Source organism: Myotis nattereri, assembly GCF_964212035.1.
Source record: "Myotis nattereri genome assembly, chromosome: 1".
Classification (NCBI taxonomy): Eukaryota; Metazoa; Chordata; class Mammalia; order Chiroptera; family Vespertilionidae; genus Myotis; species Myotis nattereri.
The window spans coordinates 118734416-118759405 of NC_138075.1; the positions used below are offsets into that span (position 1 = coordinate 118734416).

At 40.2% G+C, this 24990-nt stretch overlaps 1 protein-coding gene across 1 annotated transcript in view; it reads left to right on the plus strand.

Moving 5' to 3' along the window:
- Positions 1-24990, plus strand: part of MDGA2 (MAM domain containing glycosylphosphatidylinositol anchor 2) — a 944924-nt gene that overhangs the window by 580507 nt on the left and 339427 nt on the right. Inside the window, exon 4 of the mRNA XM_081087224.1 lies at positions 20360-20556. Coding sequence (XP_080943350.1) covers positions 20360-20556 — 197 coding nt within the window. The remainder of the gene's footprint in view (positions 1-20359; positions 20557-24990) is intronic.

Consider the following 24990-nt stretch of genomic DNA (forward strand, 5'->3'; position numbering starts at 1 on the left):
AGATAATTATTGAGTTCTTATGTCCTTTATGTTGGGTTCTAGGAATACAAACATGATTAAATAGGGGTATTAAGTATATAGGAGTATAATTTATAGAAAACCATATTATTTATTTATTAAAATATATTTAAAACAATTATTCAAATATCAAATAATATATTAAACTAGAGGCCTGGTGCACAACATTCGTGCACTGGGGGGAGTCCCTCAGCCAGGCCTGCACCCTCTCGCAGTCTGGGACTCCTTGGGGGATGTCCGCTGCTCTCACCAGCCGTGAGCCCGGCTTCAGGCTGAGTGGCACTCCCCCTGTGGGAGTGCACTGACCACCAGGGGCCAGTTCCTGCACTGAGCGTCTGCCCCCTTGTGGTCAGTGCAGGTCATAGTGAGCAGTCATCCTGCCATTCAGTCGATTTGCATGTTAGAATTTTATTATATAAGATGATTTATGTTAATTTATAAATCTAAAGAATTGTGATGTGTATTAAATAATTAAGATTATATGCTTTATTTCAAAGAACATTTTGCATTCCTTTATTTATACCATCTTTTAATATTTTAATTTCTTAACCTATAAAATTAAAAGAAATTTATTTTACAGAGAAAATAAATGCAGATATATATCAGCAATAACAGAAAATAGTCTAATGTGGTTTTGTAATATTACCAAAGCCAAAGCTATTTATTATGAAAATTTTCTATTGAATAAATAGAGAAACTATGCTCCCTGAACTGTATATAAAGACTATAGAAAATTAGTAATAATGCCTTGACCAGTGTGACTAAGTAGTTAGAGTCTTGTCCTGTGCACCAAAGGATCATGGGTTCAATTCTTGGTCAAGGGCAGTACCTGGTTACAGGTTTGGGCCCCACCCTGGTTGGGGCATGTGCAGGAAGCAACCAATGGATGTATTTCTCTCACATCAATGTTTCCCTTGAGGTCCTTGGGTAAAACTGTATAACAGGTACTCTTTCTAAATCCTGGGAGTGTTGGAAGATGGTGACATTCAAGTAAATCCCTCTCATAAAAATTGGCCTTTGCTGGAAAGAGCCACCTAACTCAAGGTCAATCTGCTCATCAGCAAAGCCCTAATCCAGGAACTGATTGGTGTTCTTTGTAGAGCAACTCTGCAGGACAGCTCTGAAAGACGATCTCAACTGGAGAGCACCTTCAGGATCATCTGAACATTGTGTAGGGATGCATCAAAGTTTAACTCCTCCCACTGCCTAATCCTACATTTTTTTCCCACACCACCACAAAACTTGATCCTGAAGGCATTACCCAATAAATTTCCTACATGCATTATCTTTATCAAAGAATCATATTTCCAAGGAATTACTCTAGATGGTCTGAGGAAGTAGACTTTATAATAGAACTAGAGGTCCAGTGCATGAGATTCGTTCATTTGGCGGGGAGGTCCCTCAGCCTGGCCTGCGCTCTCTCGGTCTGGGAGCCCTCGGGGGATATCTGACTGACGGCAGGCAGACACCCTTAGTGTTGTTGAGAAGGCAGGAGAGGCTCCCGCCATCACCTCTGTGCTCACCAGCCATGAGCCCAGCTTCTGGCTGAGTGGCGCTCCCCCTGTGGGAGCCCACTGACCACCAGGGGATGGCTCCTGCATTGAGCATCTGCCCCCTGGTTGTCAGTGTGCAACATAGTGACAGGTCATTCCGCCATCCGGCCGAAACCAGCTCTCCAACATTCCCCAAGAGGTCCCAGATTGCCAGAGGGCCCAGGCCAGGCCAAGGGACCCACCGGTGCATGATCGTGCGGGGGAGGGATGCGGGAGGTTGGCCAGCCAGGGAGGGACTGCAGGAGGGCTTCAGTGTATGTTCAGCCCATCTCACTCAGTCCTGATCAGCAGGATCCCCAGCAGCAAGCTAACCTACTGGTCAGAGTGTCTGCCCCCTGGTGGTCAGTGCATATCATAGAGAGCAGCTGAGCAGCCTTAGCATATTACACTTTGATTGGTTGAACCGCTAACCAGTCAACTGGACACTTAGCATATTAGGCTTTTATTATATACTAGAGGCCTGGTGCACAAAAATTTGTGCACTCGGGGGGGAGGGGGGCCCTTCAGCCCAGCCTGTGCCCTCTCGCAGTCTGGGACCCCTCGGGAGATAACGACCTGCTGGCTTAGGCCTGCTCCCGGGTGGCAGAGGGCAGGCCCAATCCCTAGGTGCAGCCCCTGGTCGGGCTCAGAGCAGGGCCGATTGGGGAGTTGGGGCGCTACCCCCTGTCATGCACAGAGCAGGGAGACTGGGAGGTTGTGATGCCACCCTTAGTCATGCTCAGGGTAGGGCCAATTGGGGGGTTGGGGCGCCTTCCCCTGTCAGGAACAGAGCAGGGCCGATAGGGAGGTTGTGGCCCCGCCCCCTGTCACACACAGAGCCACAGGGCGATCAGGGGGTTTGGGCGCTGCCTCCTGTCACGCTGATCCCGGTGCCAGGAGGCCTCTCGGCTCTGCTGATCCCAGTGCTGGGAGGCATATTACCCTTTTACTATATAGGATAGAGGCCTGGTGCATGGGTGGGGGCCAGCTGGTTTGCCCTGAAGGGTGTCCTGGATCAGGGTGGGGGTCCCCACTGGGGTGCCTGGCCAGCCTGGATGAGGGGGTGATGGCTGTTTGCAGCTGGTCACACACCCTTCAGGGTAGGGGTCCCTACTGGGGTGCCTGGCCAGTCTGGTTGAGGGGATGAGGGCTGTTTTCAGGCTGGGGATGACTGAAGCTCCCAACTGCTCCTTTTTTTCTTTTTTCTTTTTTTATTCTGGGCCAGCTTTAGCTTTGAGGCTTGGCTCCAGCTCTTAGGCCTCTGCGGCTGAAAGTAGGTTTCTGGCCTTTGCTTACAATGTTGCCATCCTGCTGGCTGAAGCCCGGTGGTATTTGTTACAGAGTTTCTTAAACTGCAGGCTCAGAGGCCTGCAGCCGCAGGCAGGGAACGTTGGAGTCCTCCGTCACTGAAGCAAGCAAGCCTCATGTTAGTTTCAAGCTGCCTGGCTGCCGGCCGCCATCTTGGCTGACAGTTAATTTGCATATCTCGTTGATTAGCCAATGAAAAGGGTAGCGGTCGTACGCCAATTACCATGTTTCTCTTTTATTAGTGTAGACTAGGGGCCCGGTGCACGAAATTCGTGCACTAGGTTTGGGGGGGGGAGTGTCCCTCAGCCCAGCCTGTCCCCTCTCACATACTGAAAGCCCTCAGGCTTTTACCCCCATCACCCTCCAATCTCAGGATCGGCCCCTTGCCTAGGCCTGACGCCTCTGCCAGAGGCGTCAGGCCTGGGCAGGGGACCCTCATTTCCCCACATCACTGGTTCTGCCCCCAGCCCAGGCCTGATGCCTCTGGCGCAGGCGTCAGGCCTGGGCAAGGGACCCTCAGACCCCTCCAATTGCTGGCTCTGCCCCTGGCCCAGGCCTGATGCCTCTGGCCCAGGATTCAGGCCTGGGCAGGGGACCCCCTTCTCCCTGTTATCACCAGCTCCACCCTCGCCCAGGCCTGATTCCTCGGCCAGAGGCGTCGACCCCCATCACCCTCCCATTGCCTGATCGGCCCCTTGCCCAGGCCTGACGCCTCTGCCAGATGTGTCAGGCTTGGACAGGGGACCCCCATCTCCCCCGATCACTGGCTCTGACCCCCACCCACGCCTGATGCCTCTGGTCCAGGAATCATGACTGGGCAGGGGACCCCCATCTCCCGCTGATCGCTTGCTCCACCCCCCAGCCCAAGCCTGACGCCTCTGACCCAGGCTTCAGGCCTGGGCAAGGGGACCATCATATCCCCCCAATCCCTGGCTCCGCCCCCCCCCCACCCAGGCCTGATGCCTCTGGCCCAGGCATCAGGCCTGGGCAGGGGTCTCCCAGCCCCCTCCGATTGCTGGCTCCACCCCCCGCCCAGGCCTGATGCCTCAGCCAGAGGAGTTGACCCTCATCACCCTCCCATTGCCCGATCACCGGATCGGCCCGTTGCCCAGGCCTGAGGCCTTCGGCAGAGGTGTCAGGCCTGGGCAGGGGACCCCCAGCTCCCCACGATCTCCCGTTTTGTCCCTGCCCAGGCCTAACGCCTCTGGCCAAGGCATTAGGCCTGGGCAGGGGACTCTCAGCTCCCCACGATCTCCCATTCTGTCCCTGCCCAGGCCTAACGCCTCTGGCCAAGGCATTAGGCCTGGGCAGGGGACTCCCAGCTCCCCGCGATCTCCCGTTCCGTCCCTGCCCAGGCCTAATGCCTCTGGCCAAGGCATCCGGCCCGGGCAGTGGGGACCCGCAGCTACAGTGGCCCCGCGATCATGAGCTCTGCTTTAGGCCCAGGCAAGGGACCCCTAGCTCCTGGGACTGCCAGCTTCAACCGTGCCCAGCTCCCATCGCTGGCTCCACCCCTACTTCCTGCTATCACTGGCCAGGGCGGCAAAGGCGCCCGATTCTCCGATCATGGCAGGGGGGCAGGGCAAAGGCGGCCCCCAGGGCCGCCTTTGCCCTGCCTCACGGCTCTTAGCTCCCCGCTGGGTTTCCGATCACTGTCAGTGGCAGTGGGCTTCTTCCTGCTTTCCCTTTCGCCTCCCTGCATTGTGCTTACATATGCAAAATAACCGCCATCTTTGTTGGTGGTTAACTGCCATCTTACTTGGCAGTTAATTTGCATAGAGCCCTGATTAGCCAATGAAAAGGGTAGCGGTCGTATGCCAATTACAATGTTTCTCTTTTATTAGTGTAGATGATGTTAGAGTTAGATCACCCACAGCCCACTAACTGACAGGAAATGAACACCCATTGCTGGCAATGGGTAGATCAATGATATCTCTTGAATGTGATAGTAAATTGTTAACATTTTCACTGATAGGTACCAATAGAAAATAATGCATTGTGAATTCAATATCTCAGGCTTTTGAGGAATTCAAAGGAAAGTAATAATTATAAGGATAATGGAATCAATTTCTGTTGGGTTCTGTTCATGCAGTGGAGAAACTGAATGAAAGGCTGAGTGTGATTAATCATGAATTAAAGTAATGGTGTGAGAATAAGAAGGTTTCTCTCTCTTTTTTTTTAAATCCTCACCCAACGATATTTTTTCCATTGATTTTTAAAGACAGTAGAAGGGAGAGGGAGAGACAGAGAGAAACATCAGTGTGAGAGAGACACATCAATTGGTTGCCTCCTGCATGCCCCTGCCAGGGCCAGGAGCCTGCAACCAAGGTATGTGCCCTTAACCAGAATCGAACCCTGGACACTTCAATCCACAGGCCAATGCTCTATCCCATGAGCCAAACCGGCTAGACAATAAGAAGGCCTCTTTAGCAGGCTACAAAGAAACATTGATCTCATTTCTTTTCTTTTTTTTAAATTTTTATTGTTAACAGTCTTACAGATGTTCCCATTTTCCACCACTTTTCCCCATCACCCAGCCCCCAACCCACCCCAGGTCTTCACTACTTTATTGTCTGTATCAATTGGCTATGCATACATGCATATGTTCTTTGTTTAATTTCTCCTAGTACCCTCCACACATCCTCTCTTAGATCTGTCTGTCTGTTCCATGTATCCATGCTGCCGGTACTAATTTTTTCCTCAATTTATTTTATTAGATTCAAAATGTACATAAGATCATGTAATATTTATCTTTCTTCAGCTGGCTTATTTCACTTAGCATAATAATCTCGAGGTCCATCCATTCCATTTTTAATTTTTTTAAGGAAACTCGATACCGTTTTCCACAGTGGCTGCGCCAGTCTGCATTTCCATCAACAGTGTACTAGGGCTCTCTTTTCCCCACATTTTCACCAGCACTTACTGTTTGTTGATTTATTGATGATACCCATTCTGGTAGTTGTGAAGTGATACCTTATTGTAGTTTTAATTTGCATCTATCAGATGATTAATAATGTTGAGCATTTTTTTATGTCTATTGATCATATGTATGTCCTCTTTGAAGAATTATCCAGGTCCTTTGCCCATTTTTTGATTAGATTGTTTGTCTTCTGGTATTGAAAGGTATACATTTTTTAAAATATATTTTGGAAATTAAACTATTAGATGTATTATTGGTAAATATATTCTGTCATGCAATGTGTTCCCTTTTTATTTTGTTGACAGTTTCTTTTGCTGTGCAGAATATTTTAGTTTGATGTGATCCCATTTGTTTACTTTTTCCTTTCTTTCCCTTGCTGTAGTTGATGTTTCAGTGAAAATACTGCTACATGAGATGTCTGAGATTTTACTGCCTATGTTTTCTGCCAGGATTTTTAGGCACTGAGTCTTACATTTAAGCATTTTATCCATTTTTAGTTTATTCTTATTTATGGTGTAAATTGGTAGTCTAGTTTCATTTTTTGCATGTATCTGTCCAATCTTCCTAACACCATTTATTGAAAAGACTGCCTTTACTCCATTGTATACTCTAGCCTCCTTTGTCCAATATTAATTGAGCCTAATGGCTTGGGTTGATTTCTGTGGTCTCTGTTCTCTTCCAATTATCTATATTCCTGAACTTGTGCCAGTACCAGGTTGTTTTGATTACAATGGCTTTGTCATATAGTTTGATACAGTATTGTGATCCCTCCAACTTTGTTCTTTTTCAAGATTGCTGCAGCTATTCGAGGTCTTTTTTGGTTTCATATAAATTTTTTTAATATTTCTTATAGAACTGTGAAATATGCTGTTGGTACTTTATTACGGATTGTATTGAATCTATAGATTGCTTTGAGTTGTATGGAAACTTTACTTTATTTATATTTTTAAATCTTTATTTTTGTATTTCATATGTCTCCTTTATCCCCCCCCCCCCCATTGCCCCTTCTAGCCTACCCTGCCCTCTGCTTCAGGCCTTAACCATCCTATTGTCTGTGTCCATTGGTTATGCACAGATGCACACAAGTTCTTTGTTTGACCTCTTCCCACTCACCCACTCATCCCCACCTTCCTTCTGACCTTTTTTGATGTTAATTCTTAGTATCCATGAACATGGTATATGCTTCTACTTGTTTATGTTTTCCTCTGTTTCTTTCTTTCAATGTCCTATAGTTTTTCAAGTATAGGTCTTTTATCTCTTTGGTTAAGTTCATTCCTAGGTATCTTATTTTTGTTAGTCTACATGTGTAAGAATGTTTTTATTTTTTTATTGTAGTTGATATCTCTCCTTCATGACATTGTGATCCAAGAAGTCAGTTGACATGATTTCAGTCTTCTTGAATTTGTCAAGACATAATTTTTGTCCTATCATATGGTCTATCTTTCAGAATATTCCATGTGCCCTTAAAAAGACTGTGTATTCTGCAGCTTTGGTATGAAATGTTCTATAAATATTAATTAAATCCATCTAATCTAGTGTCTCATTTAAGGTCACTGTTTCCTTGTGGATTTTTTGTCTCAAAAATCTATCCAATGATGTCAGTTTGTGTTAAAGTCCCCTACTATGACTGTATTGCTATCTATCTCTCTCTTTAAGTCCTCCAAGATTTTTTGTTGATGTCATTGTTTTGTTTGTTTTTATATTTAGGTGCATCTATATTGGGTACATGTATATTTACCAGGATTATATTTTCTTGTTGAATTGATACTTTTAGTAGTAGTGAACTTCTGTGTCTCTTATTATGCCTTTGTTTTATTTTGTCAGATATAAATATTGCTTTTTTTCCCTTTTGCCTGGAATATTTGTTTTCCTTCCCTTCACTTTTATCCTATGTGAGTCTTTGTTCTGAGGTGGGTCTCTTATAGACAGCATATAAATGGGCCCTGTTTTCTTATCCATTCAGCTACCCTATCAATTTTGATTGGAACATTTAATCCATTGATATTTAAGGTTATTATTGATAAGTTCTTATTTAATGCCATTTTTATTCTGTATGCCTAGGTTTCTCTCTCTCTCTATTTCTTCTTCTTACAACAGTCCCTTTAACAATTCTTGCAGTGCTGGGTTGTTCTTTTCTGGGAAAATCTTCATTTTAACTTCAATTTTGAATGATAGCCTTGCTGAATAGAGTAGTCTTATTTTTAGATCCTTGCTTTTCATTACTTTGACTCTTCCATGCCGTTTTCTTCTGGTCTGTAATATTTCTGTTGGTGAATCAGTTGACTGCATTATGGGAACTCTCTTTTATGTAAATGACTGTGTCTCTCTTCCTGCCTTTAGGATTCTCATATTGTCTTTAACCTAGGCTAGGTGGCAGTGCTTAGTTGTCATAGCTAGGTGGGTGCAATTATCTTGATGAACTATTTCAAATCTATACAGGACTCTGGACTCACAAAGAGCTACTGAGATGGTTAATAGGACATATCTAGGGGGAAAAAAAGGATAAGCATATTATCCAGTCTGCACAAATAAAGAAATCAAATGGACAGTCAAGAGGTTTAATGTAGTCACAAAATAAAAATTTGTGACTCCTTGTCCAATTTTTTAATCTGTTGGAACTTTCAGACCTGAACTCTTTGACTGAATGGGAAACAATCACCAGAAAAAGCCCTGCAATACCACAGCAAAGTAAAAAATGCTAATAATTTTCCCAATTATTTCTCCAAAGAATGTATATACTAGGAAAAGTGAACTTCTTGAGGACTATTGTACACAAGTTGACCTTGATATTTAAGATTCTACAGAATCATTCTGCCCTTATACTCATTAGATTTGGAATATGGGTATTAGGTAATAAATGGGACTAAAACCCACAACTGATCTTATTGAATCTACCAATCCACAAATCCACCCTGTTGTCATTTACCAAGTGCCATTTACTAAGTTTTTAATTGTGAAATTGGAATGTACATACTTACTACTTGTCAGAACTTCCGTCTATTCCTTGGCCAAGGGATGAAAGTTAGTCTAGTTAGAAGTCCAAGTAGAAGCCTCTGCAATGTTCCCACTTCCAACTGAGATGTGTAAAACATAACATCATACCCAAGAGTGAATAGTAGGTATTAATGCCACCCTTAAGATCTTAAAAGATGTCCTGGGGTGTCCATATGCTATTCCACTTATTGACTATGTTGTCTCCTGCTGAAACCAGAGATCCTGGAGGATGATAGTGAGCTATCAAAAACTCATCCAAGGCCCTAACCAGTTTAGATCAGTGGATAGAGCGTCAGCTTGCGGACTGAAAGGTCCCAGGTTCGATTCCGGTCAAGAGCATATACCTTGGTTGCAGGCACATCCCCAGTAGGGGGTGCGCAGGAGGCAGCTGATTGATGTTTCTCTTTCATTGATGTTTCTAACTCTCTATCCCTCTCCCTTCCTCTCTGTAATAAGATCAATAAAATATATTTTTTAAAAAAACTCATTCAAGGACTGTCCTTATTGCAGCCTATGCCAGCTATGGTATTTTTGCTAGATTAGATTAACATGGTTTGATATATGGTATGTGTCCAGTGATTTAGTTAATGTGTTCTTTTTCATTTCTGTTAAGAAAGAAGATCAGAAGTAATTTGCATTAATTTTGGACAGACAGTAGTATACATTTGCAGTCTTGTCCTAAAGCTAAATTAACTTACACTTATTTTCATAATATAGTCCAAAGGGATATGGGCCACCTGGACATTTTACTAAATACAGTATTGGTTTGCTATATCAATGAGATTATGTTCCTTAGTTCAGATGAACAAAAAATGGCTGGTACATTGGATATCTTGGTAAGACACACATAATCCAGAGGGTTGGAATAAGTCTATGCAAATTCAGTGATCCACAATATTAGCAAACTTTTAGAGATTCAATGGTTTGAATTTTGCCAGGACATTCCCTCCAAAGTAAAGTACGAATTATTGCACCTCACAATTTCCGTCTTTCAGATAGAAACACAGTGCCTACTAGGTCTCTCTGGGTTCTGGGTTACGTTCCACCCTTGGAAATACCATTTCAATCCATTTATCAGGTGATTTGAAAGAGTATAAGCATAAACTCAAGCTCAAATAGAAAGGGTTCTATAGTAGGCCCACGCTGTGATGTAAGTGATCCTTAAGTCACACAACCCAGGAGAGACTGTGATATTAGATATATCAGTGCTAGAAAAGATGCTGTGTGGTTTACAGCAATCCCTATAGGAGAATCATAAAGTAAATTTTTAGGATTATAAGTAGGCTATGCCTTCTGTGGTCAAGAATTACACACCTTTCATAAAATAGCTCCTACTAGTACTGTGCTACTGGACATTGGTAAAAGTAGAATGCCTAAATATGCAACATCTAATGATGATGTGGGCTGAGCTTCCAATCAGAAGTTGGAGTTTATCATTTTACCAACACCCAGTCATAAAATAGGATAGACTCATCAGTAGTTCATTATTAGATGGAAATAGTACAGCCTGGATGAGGACTGGCCAGGGCTAAAGAGCCAAGTATGCTGTACAAGCAGGTGCCTAGGCATGCATCAGTGTTTTAGCAGTGCCTCTTCCTCGGTTCATACCTGCCCACATAGAGAGTCACTTATGAGCAGATAGTGGAGAAAAAAGGCTCAGCTACTTTCATGATTGGTCTACTCAATATATGTACACAACTTATAAATTAGACTGCTACTTCACAAGAACCCACTCTAAGATGTTCCTATAGACAAGAATAAGGGGGAAATCTTCCCAGTGGGTAGAATTCTAATTTTGGTGTTATACCTGATCAAATACTTTTTGTGGAAAGAGCAGATCTGTTAAAGTATTTTGGTGGATCTGTAGATGTGGCACAATGTGTGATAATATTTGTATTGTATATAAATGAGCATCAAAAAGATACACAGCAGCCCTGGCCAGTTTTGCTCAGTGGATAGAGTGTTGGCCTGCGGAGTCAAGGGTCCCAGGTTTGATTCTGGCCAAGGGCATATACCTTGGTTGCAGGCACATACCCAGTAGGGAGTGTGCGGGAGGCAGCTGATCGATGTTTCTCTCTCATCGATATTTCTAACTCTCTATCCCTCTCCCTTCTTCTCTATAAAAAATCAACAAAATATATTTTTAAAAAAACAGTTTGATGGGACTGGCCTGTAAAATTGTTCAATGATTCCCAAATTATAAATTTTTAAAAAAAGATACACAGCAGAATAATCACAAAACAGTGAAGTAGAGTAATACAGATAGTTGATGTCAACCACCTCTGTCATTGTTCATCCTTAGCTGCACAGCAGGCTCATGAAAAAAAATAGTCATAATGATAAGGATAGAGGCTGAGTATAAGCTTGAAACAAGAGTTATCATTGTGAAGATTGATATGTCCACTGCCACTATTGCATATTCTATCTTGCAGCAACAGAGACAAACACTTAGCTCTTGATAAAGCACTATCCCTCATGAATGCCCACTATGTCCTTGGTAGCATGTTGATTGCATTATAATCTTTTTTTAACTCTATAAGTGATATTGACTGAATTTGACATGTATTCTTGGTATGAATGTTTCTGCTGTCCTCTGTCAGCCGCAGTCCTATCGAAAGGCTTCTAGAATGCTTTAGCATTCACACATGCTGTGTGAATGTAGCAGTGGAAACATTGTCCTGGCATTCTCTGGTCATATCATATTCTACAGCACCTAAATGTGCCAGCTTATTAGAGTCATAGAATGTACTTTGGATGGGGTAGCTGAGTCTTGGAGAGATAATATCCAGTAAGAAGGGTGTGTTGTTCTCCAAAATGCAGCATATATCCTAAATCAATGGCCATTATTATGTGAGGATTTTTTTATAGAATACATAGGTTCAAGAGTCAAAGAATGACCCCACTTACTACTATCAGATTCAATGATTCACTAGGGGAATCTATATTTCCCTTCCCGCATCTGTGGACTCTGCCAATTTAGAAGTCCTAATTCTCAGAAAAGGAAAAAGCTATTAATAAAAGCAAGAGTCCCATTAATCTTTAAACCATGACTATGACTCAGTTACTTCAGGTTTTCAGTGTCAGGAGACAGAAAATAAGAAGAGTCACCATCCCGGCCCGAGTGCCTGGCCCACATGGTCAGCTGGAGGTAGGACTGTTTTACACCGTGAAGCAGTAAAGAATATATTTGATACCCAGTTGATCCAGAGTCATTTCTTATTATTCCATTGTCCAATGTTGGTGTTAAAGAGATAAGTACATCAGTAATAATTTGAGAAGGACATGTTGATCATGGAATCAAAATCCTCAGTTAAAAAGGTCCAGTAACCTCACCAGGTACTTACACCAAAAGGTGTACTAACTAAGGATAAGAGCAATCTAGAATGGTAATAGGAGAAGGAGAGGATGACTATCATCTCAGCATAGTTTCTTTTGAAAATTTTTTCAGGAAAGTTGACTAAACAGAATCCTCCAGTAGCTTTTACAAGGTAGAGTGAATTATTATGTCTAACAAGTGGATCTAAGTGGTTGCTACAGCACATCAGCCATATCTCTTCCTCAGGACTGAAGGACTCATTCCTCCAGCTGCTGAGAGTTATAGTAGCTGATGGCTATTAGCTAAATATTTCTCTAGAAATTGCCCTAAGCCAAACAGAGCTGTGTTCCTCCCAAGGTCATGCACCTTGGGTGGGAGAGCACACATACTGGGAATAGTTAATGGGGGAGGTTGTGGTTGTATAAAGGCTTCGCTCCATGGCTTTTAAGCCAGGACAGCTCGGAGGGAACATCACAGCTTTCAAACTTCTCTAGAGCTACTAAGACCTTTGTTGCAATTGCACTGTAGTTCAATTTTTCTCCCGAACAATCCTATTTCCTTCAGTCCCCCATAGATGTTGATCTGGAAGGTACATTCCAATAGAGGCATACCTCATTTTATTGTGATCTGCTTTATTGTAATTATTTTGGGGTGCCATGAACCATGCTCCTATAATCAGTAAATGTGTGTGTGTGACTGCTCCACCAACTTGCCACCCCCCTCTCTCTCCCTCCACCATTAGCTGAGACAGAACAATATTGAAATTAAGCCAATTAATAACCCTACAGTGGCCTCTAAGTGTTCAAATGAAAGGAAGAGCCACACATCACTTTCAATTAAAAGCTAGAAATGATTACACTTAGTGAGGATGGCATATCAAAACCTGAGAGAGGCCAAAAGCTAGGCCTCTTATGTCAAACAAACAAGTTCTGAATGTAAATGAAACATTCCTGAAATAAATTAAAATTGTTACTCTAGTTAACACATGAATAATAAAGAAAGCCTTTTTGCTGATATGGAAAAATTTGTAGTTGTCTGGATAGAAGACCAAATCAGCCACAATATTTTCTTAAACCAAAGCCTAATCCAGAGCAAGATACCAACCCTCCTCAAGTCTGTGAAGACTGAGAGAGGTAAAGAAGCTGCAGAAGAAAAGTTTGAATGTAACAGAAGTTTGGTCATGAAGTTTAAGGAAAGAAGTTGTCCCCTTAACATGAAAGTGCAAGGTGAAGCAGCAAATACTGATGGAGAAGCTGCAGGAAGTTATCCGGGAAATCTAGCTAAGATAATTAATTAAGATGGCTATATTAAAGAAAAATATTTTTAATGTAGATAAAACAGCCTTATATTGGAAGAAGATGCTATCTGGGACTTTTATAGCCAGAGAGAAGAAGTTGATACCTGGCTTGAGATCTTCAAAGGACAGGGTGACTCTCTTCTTATGGGCTAATACAGCTGGTAATGTTAAGTTGAATCCAACGCTCATTTAATAATCTGAATATCCTAGGGCTATTAAGAATTATGGTAAACCTATTCTATGTTCTATACATGGAACAACAAAGCCTGGATGATAGCACATCTATTTACAACATGCTTTACTGAATATTTTAAGCTGACTGTTGAGACCTACTATGAAAAAAGTAGGTCACCTAAGAGCTCTGATGGAGATATATGAGAATAATGTTTTTTTCATGCCTGATAGCAGCATCCATTCTGCAGCCCATAGGTCAAGGAGTAATTTTGATTTTCAAGTCTTATTTAATAAAAACATTTTGTAAAGCTCTAGTTGTGATAGATAATGATTCATTTATGGATCTGGGCAAAGGAAAACTTTCTGGGGAAAAATCACCATTCTAAATGCCATTAAGAGCATTCCTGATTCATGGGAAGAGCTCCAATATGAACATTAACAAGAGTTTGGAAGAAATTGGTTCCTACCTTCATTGTTACTTTGAGGGGTTCAATATTTCAATGAAGGAAGTAAGTGCAGATGTGGTGTAAATAGCAAGAGAACTAGAATTAAAAGTGGAGCCTGAAAATGTGAGTTGCAGTTTCATAATAAAACTTGAATGGGTGAGGTATTGCTTCTTATGGATGAGCAGATAAAGTAGTTTCTTGTGAAGAAATCTACTCTTCTTGAAGATGCTGTGAAGGTTGCTGAAATGACAACGGATTTAGAATCCTATCTAATAATAGACAAACATGGTAATTGACAGTACCTTCACTATGCCTCCCATTGGCTAATCAGTGAGATATGAAAATTAACCACCAACAAAGATGGCAGTTAATTTGCATATGTAGGTGCAAAGTGGCGGAGCAAATACTGAAGGCAGCTCCGGCCGGAGCAGCGAAGGCTTGAAGGTGGTTCCGGCCAGAGTGAACGCCTGGGTCCCGGGTGCCGGAGGAAAACCAATGCCAGCAGCCAGGGGAGGGGAAGGCCTATTGCACTAATCTTTTTGTGCAATAGGCCTCTAGTATTACAATAAACTTAGTTGATACATCTGTGGCAGAGTTTGAGAGGAGTGACTCCAATTTTGAAAAAGTTCTACTAATGCAGCTGTTCTCAACCTGTGGGTCGTGACCCCTTTGGGGGTTGAACGACCCTTTCACAGGGGTTGCCTAAGACCATTGGAAAACACATATAATTACATATTGTTTTTGTGATTAAGCACTATGCTTTAATTATGTTCAATTTGTAACAATGAAAATACATCCTGCATATCAGATAGTTACATTACGATTCATAACAGTAGCAAAATTACAGTTATGAAGTAGCAACGAAAATAATTTTATGGTGGGGGGTCACCACAACATGAGAAAGTGTATTAAAGGGTCGTGGCATTAGGAAGGTTGAGGACCACTGCTCTAGTGGATAAAATGCTATCAAAGAGCATCGCATGCTACAAAGAAATTATTCATGAAAAGAAGAGTCAAGTAATGAGGCAAACTTCATTGTCCTATTTTAAGAAATTACCACAGCCACCCCAGTCTTCTGCAACTACCACCCTGATCAGTCAGCAGCCATCAACACTGAGGTAAGAACCTCTATCAGCAAAGAGATTATGACTCACTGAAGGCTCAGATGATGGTCAGCATTTTTTAGCAATAAAGTACTTTTAATTAAGTATTTTACATTGGTTTTTAGACATAATGCTATTACACATGTAATAGACCAGGGGTGGGCAACCCCTGGCACGTGTGCCAAACATGGCATGCCAGTAACTTTTGCTGGCACGTGACACCCTCTCTTATAATCTTCCATTTACAATTTTTTTCTTAATATCGACTTTTTTATTTTTCAGATAAATTCAGTGTAGGTGCATCTTAGATAAATAAATAATTTTACATAACAAGTTATCTTAAAGACCATCGACATGGATTGACAAGAGAGGGGAAGAGCAATTTCTATGCCTCTGCCTTAACTCTCCCTGCCTTCCTAGATCCGACCAGTGTTTTGATTTCATCCACATACACTTGTGAATCTTTGTTCTCAGTGATGAATTTTGTTAAGTCTCATAATAGGAGTAGCCTGAAAGATGAAAGTAGTAGCTCGTGCATATCTCTGAAGATCACGAAATATAAACCTGATGTAAAATCTGTCACCAGTGATGCAGCAGCAAAAGTCCCACTGATAATATCAAACAGAGTCATAAAGTTTTCTGTCGGATTATCAGTGTACATGTATACATTAAAAAATAAATGTCTTTTTCATCATCATATACTGTGTTTTTGTCGCTCGAATGAATTTTATTATTTCTTCAAGGTTCTTCACATACGTACACCTTAAGAGATATCAAGTGGGCATAACATGTTTTCAAAAAATTAGGGTTGGCACGCAGGAGAATTTTGAGTTAGAGATTTTGCTGGTTTTGGCACGCACTCACAAAAAGTTTGCCCACCTCTGTAATAGACTATAGCAGCAATTTTTAAGTGGTGCCGCACAAATTTTAAAACTATTTAGTCAGAGTCACTGACCTCTTTCTCTTAGATTGTTAAAAAAAATGACAAAAGCCAATACAACAATAGCTGTCTGATGTGAATTAATCAAAATCATACCTATTTTTTGTCAGATCAGCAAAAAATATATTTTTGGTGTGCTGCTGGATTATAGTAATTAGTTTGTGTTCCATGAAACAAAAAAGGTTGAAAATTACTCAATTACAGTATAGTGTAAACATAACTTTTATATGTCCTGGCAAACCAAAAGATTAGTATAGTCATTTATCATGATACTTGCTCTATTGTGTTATACTAGATGAACATGCAATATCTTTGAGGTATGTCTGTACACTTTCTGCACAGTGTACAGAAACTGGATCAGAGGGAGGCAACTGAGCGGATCAAGGGAAGGCGCTGCCCCCATTACGCCGCTGCCACTGCTGCCACTGCCGGGCACTGTGGCTGCTTGCCCTTGGCCCTGGCAGCCGCTGTGGCTTTGTCCAGAAGGATGTCCAGAAAGATGTTCGGCTGACTGGTCTAATTAGCATATTATGCTTTCGTTATTATAGATGTGGAACCCAAGGAGACCCACTATTTTTATACTGTTTACTATCCAATATCATTATGTTTTTAAACTTTCTGGCTTCAGAATTCATTTTTACAACATAACACATTTCATATTTTCTAAAAATGAGACTGTAACAGTAAAAAATCATTTTGTACAAGGAAAAAAATAAAACCTCTCAATTGATCACAACATAAGTTGTATACCCTATTCTTCAAGTCGCTAAGGCTGACTTCAGCTCATCAGTCTCCTGTAGGATTTGATGAAGTTTAAAGGCCTGTACATATTTCAGGATAATAATGCTGGATAGAATCCATACATACTCTGACTTACTTAAACCAAAAGCATATACCCCTGCACAGTTAATAGAGTGAATTTAAACAGAAAGTTCCTTAAAAATTTACTGAAAAGCAGCAGTTGTTCTGGAAAGTTAAACTGCCCAAATTAGGGGCCCTTGGGGTAGTTGTGAAAAGATTCTAATGTTGGGTGGGGAAAAAAAACAACAACAAAACCACCAAACCTCAGAATATTGCAAAACAAGAAATCAAAGTAGGACTGTCAAGCAATTCACATTTGAACCCTCCCCACCTTTTTTTAACTGGGAAAATTTGGGATTCTGTATTTACCCGTAATTTTGATTCCTTAGGGCAATTATTACTTTACTACTTTTGCTGGCTTACAATTATTTTAATATATCAAAAAGAATAGCTTTAACTGGTTTGGCTCAGTGGATAGAACATTGGCCTGTGGACTCAAGGGTCCCAGGTTCGATTCCGGTCAAGAACATGTACCTTGGTTGCGGGCACATCCCCAGTAGGGAGTGTGCAGGAGGCAGCTGATCAATGTTTCTCTCTCATCTATGTTTCTAGCTCTCTATCCCTCTCTCTTCCTTTCTGTAAAAAATCAATAAAATATATATTTTTTTTAAAAAAGGACTATTTTCTAGAGAAAAATGTCTTTTAAATATTCAGATAGCATATGCTCACAAACCTCACCATTATGTTTATATATATATATATACTAGAGGCCCAGTGCACAAAAATTTGTGCACTTGGTGGGGGGGGGGGGCTTAGCCTGGCCTGTGGCCTCTCGCAGTCTGGGACCCCTCAGGGGATGACCACCTACTGGCTTAGGCCCTTGGCCAAGGGGATTGGGCCTAAGATGGCAATCAGATATCTCTCTGGCAGCCCGGCAGCCCTCGGGGGATGTCCACTTGCCAGCAGGGAGCAGGCCTAAACTGCAGTTGGACATCTTTAGCGCTGCTGAGGAGGCAGGAGAGGCTCCCACCACCACCGTTGTACTGGCAGCCATCAGCCTGGCTTGTGGCTGAGCAGAGCTTCTCCCATGTGAGAGCATCCTGACCACCAGAGGGCAGCTCCTGCATTGAGCGTCTGCCCCCTGGTGGTCAGTGTGTGTCATAGTGTCAAGTCATTCCCAGTCCTTCTGCTGTTAGGGTCAGTTTGCATATTACCCTTTTACTATGTAGGATAGAGGCCTGGTGCACGGGTGGGGGCCGGCTGGTTTGCCCTGAAGGGTGTCCCGGATCAGAGTGGGGGTCCCGCTTGGGTGCCTGTCCAGCCTGGGTGAGGGGCTGATGGCTGTTTGCAGCTGGTCACACCCCCTTCAGTGTGGGGGTCCCCAATGGGGTGCCTGGCCAGTCTGGATGAGGGGCTGAGGGCCCTTTTCAGGCTGGCGGGCAACTGAAGCTCCCAACTTTTCCTTTTTTTCTTTTTTTTTTTAATTCTGGGATTTATTTACCTTCTATGGCTGTCACTGGAACTTGGAGCCAGCTTTAGCTCTGAGGCTCGGCTCCAACTCTGAGACCTCAGCTGCTGAAAGCAGGTATCTGGGTTTGTTTGGCTTCTATAATTAAAACACTGTTGCAGCTCCAGCTCTGAGGCCCGGCTGGCTGAAAGCAGGTTTCTGGGGTTTGTTTAGCTTCTATAATTGCAGCATTGTTTCTTAGAGTGCAGCTCAGAGGCCGGCAGCAGCAGGCAGGGAACCTTGGCTTCCTCTATCGCTGGGGCAACCAAGCCTCCTGTTCGCTTCAGCTGCCTGGCTGCTGGCCGCCATCTTGGTTGGCAGTTAATTTGCATATTTCCCTCATTAGCCAATGGGAAGCATGTTGGAGGTACAGTTAATTACCATGTTTGTCTATTATTAGATAGGATGGTTGCTCCTTTTCAGATTTCATATAAAAATATGTGTTATGTAGAAACATTTGATAGCCGGAACAAATGGGAAAGTGACATCTTTACCTATTTAAAATAAAGGTATGAAAACAACATAGAATTAATGGGAATCTAAATAATAATAACAATAATAATAGCTAACTTTTATTGAGCATTTATCATGTGCCAAAGCATTATAGACTATCTCATTTACTCCTCCCACAGCCCTATTAATATGTACCATGATCAATTCCAGTTAATTGATAAGTAAATTTAAGACTACAAAAGTTACCTTTTAGAGTTATAAAGCTAAAGGACTAAAGCTCAGTGAAATTAATCTTTAAATATAACTAATGTTTTGCATCACTCTTAATAAGTATAGACTAAGTTTATATTAGCATATGGAACCTATGGTTCTTGTTTTATGTTTCCCCATTTTTTGATATATAATGGACATATAACATTATATTAATTTCAGATATATAGCATAATGATTCAATATTTGTATGTATTGTGAAATGATACCACAATAAGTCTAGTTAACATCCATTACCACATACAGTTACAATTTTATTTTTCTTGTGTTGAGAATTTTTAAGATTTACTCTCTTAGCAACTTTTAAATATGCAATACTGTTGTTTTAAAGCACATACACTTCTTAATTTCTTTTTCTCTTAAGAAAAGAACCTGGCCTATAGTATATTAGGGTGTGGCAGACAATTGCCCATTAGCCAAATCAGGCCAGGGCAATTGCAATTGCAAATAAATTTTATTGGTACTCAGCAATAGTCATCTTTTATTCATTTTACCTGTTGTCTTTGGCTGTTTTCACACTACACTGGTAAAGCTGAGTTGAGACAGACTATATGATCCACCAAGACCAAGATATTTACATATTGTTTTGTGTGTTTTTTTTCTTCAGAAAATGTTTGCTAAGTCCTGTGGTATACATCCTTATTTGGGATGCATGTAAAATGTCAAACATTTGGTTCCTATATTCAGAAAAAGTATTAATACCTTTTAATAGTACCTTCTGTTAACACATTTCGTATCAACAAATATGATCTGGGGTATAAAATATGAAATGAAGGAAAAACTTTAACTCAGTACAAGATCACGTTTTTTTACTATAATTATTATAATTATTTATAAACACAACTTTTTATCATTTTTTAATATATCAGTTATATATAATTGGAAGAAGTATGTCAAGGGGAAGTGTCAGTTGTGCTGCTTGATATTTATTTCTCTGTCACTATGGTTCATTGTGTTAGCCAGGCTCTTGAAATTGAGGATTTTGAATTCTGATGTTTTACTTGGAGCTCTGTTTTATGTAACTGTTGGCAAAGTGTTGTAAATATGCTAGGTCATTTGTACTATCTCAACAAATAGAGATCTTAAAAAATAGCTATTACTTGTTTTTACTGTTCATCATTGGAAATTTCTCTGTAAATGAGTTTAGTAACTCAATGAAAAAAATGAATCTAGTGAGAAATAATAAAGTCAATTAAGAAATGCCTCTTTGGTTAGTTTTTACATGTACAATAATACTTCAAAACTCAACATTGTCATTTCTTGTTTTTATTTTCTTCTAGATTTGGATGATCCTATAGTAACTGTTCATCAAAGTATAGGTGAAGCTAAAGAACAGTTTTACTATGAGAGAACAGTATTCCTCAGGTGTGTTGCCAACTCCAACCCCCCTGTTCGGTACAGCTGGAGGCGTGGCCAAGAAGTGTTACTACAAGGATCTGATAAAGGAGTGGAGATTTATGAACCCTTCTTTACCCAGGTAGGAATTAAGGTATAGTATATCCACCCCACTCTGTTAGGATACTATTCTAATTCAAGCAGCATGAAATATATCTATTAAAAAAATATAGTTTCTTCAAACCTGGCCTTTAAAAACATATAATCTTGATTGAATGATCAGAAGACTCAAATAATGAAGGAAAATTGGTTTAACTTTTACATGGCAATTCATTAAGTCTTACGTTAACTCTTGAAACAAATTAAATTAATTATTCTAATTACATATCTTTGTTCATAAGTTCACCTAGGTTTCATTATCCTATCTAATAAAGAGGGAATATGCTACTTGACTTCCCTGTCCTCAAAGATGGCAGCGCCCACAGCCAATAAGGAGGGAATGTGCTAATTGCTGCCCCACCCTAAAAGATGGTGGCACTCACAGCCAATAAGGAGAGAATATGCTAATTGACTGCCCTGCCCTCAAAATGACAGTGACCACAGCCACAAGATGGTGGCGCCCAGTCCCTTCAGCCCCACCAGGGAAGCTCTGTGCACCTGCATCTGGAGTACCCCAGTCCCCTCAGCCCCCCAGCCACCCAGGGCCAGCCTGAGGCACAGGCAAGCCTTGGATGGTGGCTGTCCAGCCTCCCAGGGCCACCCAAGGCTCAGGTAACCAGGGCCAGCCAAGGCTTGCTCTGCTGGCAGTGGCAGCAGCAGAGGTGCGATGGGGTGTCGCCTTCCCCTGATTGCCAGGTCGCGTCCCACCCCTGAGGGCTCCTGGACTGTGAGAGGGGGCAGGCTGGGCTGAATTTTCATGCACCGGGCCTCTAGTAAAGTACATAATTATACATTTGCTGAATGCTTTTCTTTGTGGAAAATATTTCTTAAAAGACTTTGATTTCCCCATTTCAATGGTAAATAAGTTTTAAAGAAATGCAGAAATATACTTGACATTTATTTCACTTTGGTTTTAGAAAAAAAATCTGTCGAATTTCATTTGTTCATTTTTGGTTTTCAATTATTTATGCGTAGAGCCTTAATTATGTAAAAAGTAAAACATCTAATGAGTCATTAAAAACTTACTTTAGAAAAAGGAAAATTGAATTAATTTTTATAGAGTGAACTTAATATGAAATATGTTTTTGTAATATACTGAGAGTAGAGAATAATAATTATTAAAGAAGATATTGAAGTTTATAGGAATTATATTTGAACGCTGTTTAATCAAAATGTTTTTTTGATGACTACAAAGGAGCACAAAACTATTTAACAGGAAAGATTTTAAATTAAAAAATATATTTGGAAACATGTTCAAAATAATTGTGGCTGAGGATAATAATTATAAAAGTAATAATAAAAATAACAATAATAAACAACCTGATATAGGCAATTAGATAAAAGGTGCTTGACCACATTTTTTAAGCTTTGAGACATTGCAAATCCATAATTAGGGAAATATACAACTAAACTTAAAATATTACAAATATTTCTTCAAAAGTTTAAAGATTATTACACGTTTCACATCTTAACTCTCTAATGACATGAGGTTTCCTCAGTTTGTATATGCATCCCATTTATACCACTAAATATATTTTCATGTATAGTAAACCATTTACTTTAATGTTCAAGGCCTGGTCAGTTTCACATTCATAGAATTTCCAGTATTTATATATTAACTGAAAGGATACAAAACATCTTCATATATCAAAATGTCTGCATAAATCATATTTTTGCAAAAAATAACATATATAAATATCATGAATATATAAGAATACATGTTTCTATATATTGCTACTTACAGGGATAGAACAGCTATTACTTGCCATAATATAAATCTCTGAAAAATCATTGTTCATATGTATTACCAATGACATAGTGTTGAAACCTGTTTTAATCTGACCCTCTCACTTATATATTTTTTTAATTGTTGACACTGTTACAGATGTTTTCCCATCGCCCCTCCCTTTTTGCATCAATCATTCTCTGCCAGCTGATGGGATCACAATTTCCATATATATATATTCTGCACTATGGATATATGTTCTTCAATTTTTACTAAAATCAAAATTTTTAGGTAAAAATATTTATTAATTATAAATGCTTAGTATATTAATGCTTAGATACCACTAGGATTTAGAAATTCAGATAAATGATCATGTCTGATTATACTTTTATCAATTTATTTTTAAAATATGGGCATTTTTAAAATTTATATAATTTAGAATTTAGAATTACCTCAGTGCCTACAAACATTATCATGCCAACAAAAATTATCACATGAAGTATAATGTGATAATGTTTGTAGGCACTGATGTAATTCTAAACCCCTATTCACTACATGGCTATTTCTTATCTGCAGATGAGTCTGATCACTTGGAAATGAGTACATGGACCTTGTCCAAATTTGGGAAAACTTTATACTTTCAAAATAATTAGGAATTTATTTTAAAGTTATTAAACAAGCACAAAAAACTATTCACTCATTTCTTTGAATTTGTTACTATTAGCAACTCCAAAATACCACCTTATAAGAGCTCTCAAACTAGTAGCAATTGATTCTGCCTTTTAAAATAAGTCATTTCTCTCTTCATTTTTCCCTCTCATTCTTTTGAGAAAGAACATTTTAACTTGACCATTTCAGTACTTATATTTCCTTCTATATGAATACCACTGGCTTTCTCTAACTTTGCATGGGCTGGTACCTTTGTTGTTAGACTGTTTGCATTAATTCTCTTAAAAATATTTCACAACAAACAAGCTTTTCTTCCAGTTCTGTGATTCACCTGTTGCTAATTGCCAACAACATGCATTTATAGCTTTTATTTAAAAATATTTTTCCTGCCTTTGGTTACTTAAGTATGTTGCTTATCTCTCTTTCTGAAATGCCTATGTATTTGTGTCTGCTCTAACAATCATTAGGAGCAATACACATGCCAATAATTTTACGTTATATATGTACTTAACTTGTTAATAATAAGCATAGTTTACAGGTCAAACTGATAGAAACATTCAAATATCATCACATGGAGAATTTAGCTCTTATAGCCAAAGAAAACACTGGCTTTTTCATAGATGAGATGTTATCAATGATTTTTCTTAACATCACTTAGAAATGGGCCTGATAAACAAGCCCACCATACCACAGGACGTCACACCTCTCCATGGAATGTAGCTATCCATTCCTAACTGGCTTCATACTTTATTATGGAAAACTCAAACATCTGAGTGATCACTTAAAAATGTAAACCTTTTTTTCTGATTTAATATCTCTAGTGATATGAATACTGAAAACTCCTTGTATGATTCATTGTATTGTTGCCTACAAGACCATATTTGGCATTGATCTCCCTCTTTAAAAAAATATTTTTATTGATTTCAGAGAGGAAGGGAGAGGGAGAGAGAGAGAGATCTCAATGATGAAAGAGAATTATTGATTGGCTGCTTCCTTCACGCCACACACCAGGGATTGAGCCCACAACTTGGACATGTACCCTGACCCAGAATCAAACCATGACCTCCTGATTCATAGGTCAATGTTCAACCACTGAGCCACACTGGTTGGGATGTCTTGTTCTCTCTTACCTAATCTTTGATATCTCATACACTGTTCTAGTCACACCATACCTAGACATGCTGAGCATCCGCATGCTATTGATTCCTCCATGTAGAATGTAATTACTTAGATGTCATGGCTGGGTCTTCTTAATCCTGAGGACTCATCCCCTCCGGAAGGCCTTCCCTGCCAGGTCTATCTGAAGTACATCCCTTTCTTTCGATAGTTACTCTTTTGTTGTTGTTTGTTTTTTCTTCTAGCACTGAAACTATCAAATTACCTTGTTTGAATATCACTCATTAATTTTTAGAAGCATTGTCTTTTCAACAGCGAAAACATTGCCTTTCACATGGAAGGTCCTCAATAAATATATATTAAATATTGAGCCAATACTCCTATGGAGATGTCTGGATTACTAGCCCAATGATGGTTACAATTGACTCCAAGTTTCTAGTAATTCCTGAATCATTATATAACTCCTCCTCACCCACTAAAGAAAACTTAATGAATTGTGAATTAGAAAGATGTTATAACTGAACTTATTTTAATACATTTAATTTCCAGACTATGATAATTTTCTAGTTATAATTTTTTTCTATTAAAAATGTTTTCTTCTTGACTCTGGAATCTATTTCTTGACTTCAAGTTACCTTTCTCTGAAGCCTATCTTTGTGTGTGTTTTTTCCTAAAATTTCTTAACATTGATGTTATTGCAGACTTCCCTCATCTCCTCCTCCCCCTTTGCCTACCTTCACCTACCAGTCTTCCCCTCTTTTGGCCTTCACCACACTATTGTCCAACTTATTTTTAATTAATTTCTAGTTCAATCCCACTGTGTCTAAAAGCATACTCTGAATAATCTTAATCTTTAAAAATTAATAGAGACTTACACTATGCTAAACCCATGTTCCACTCTCAGAA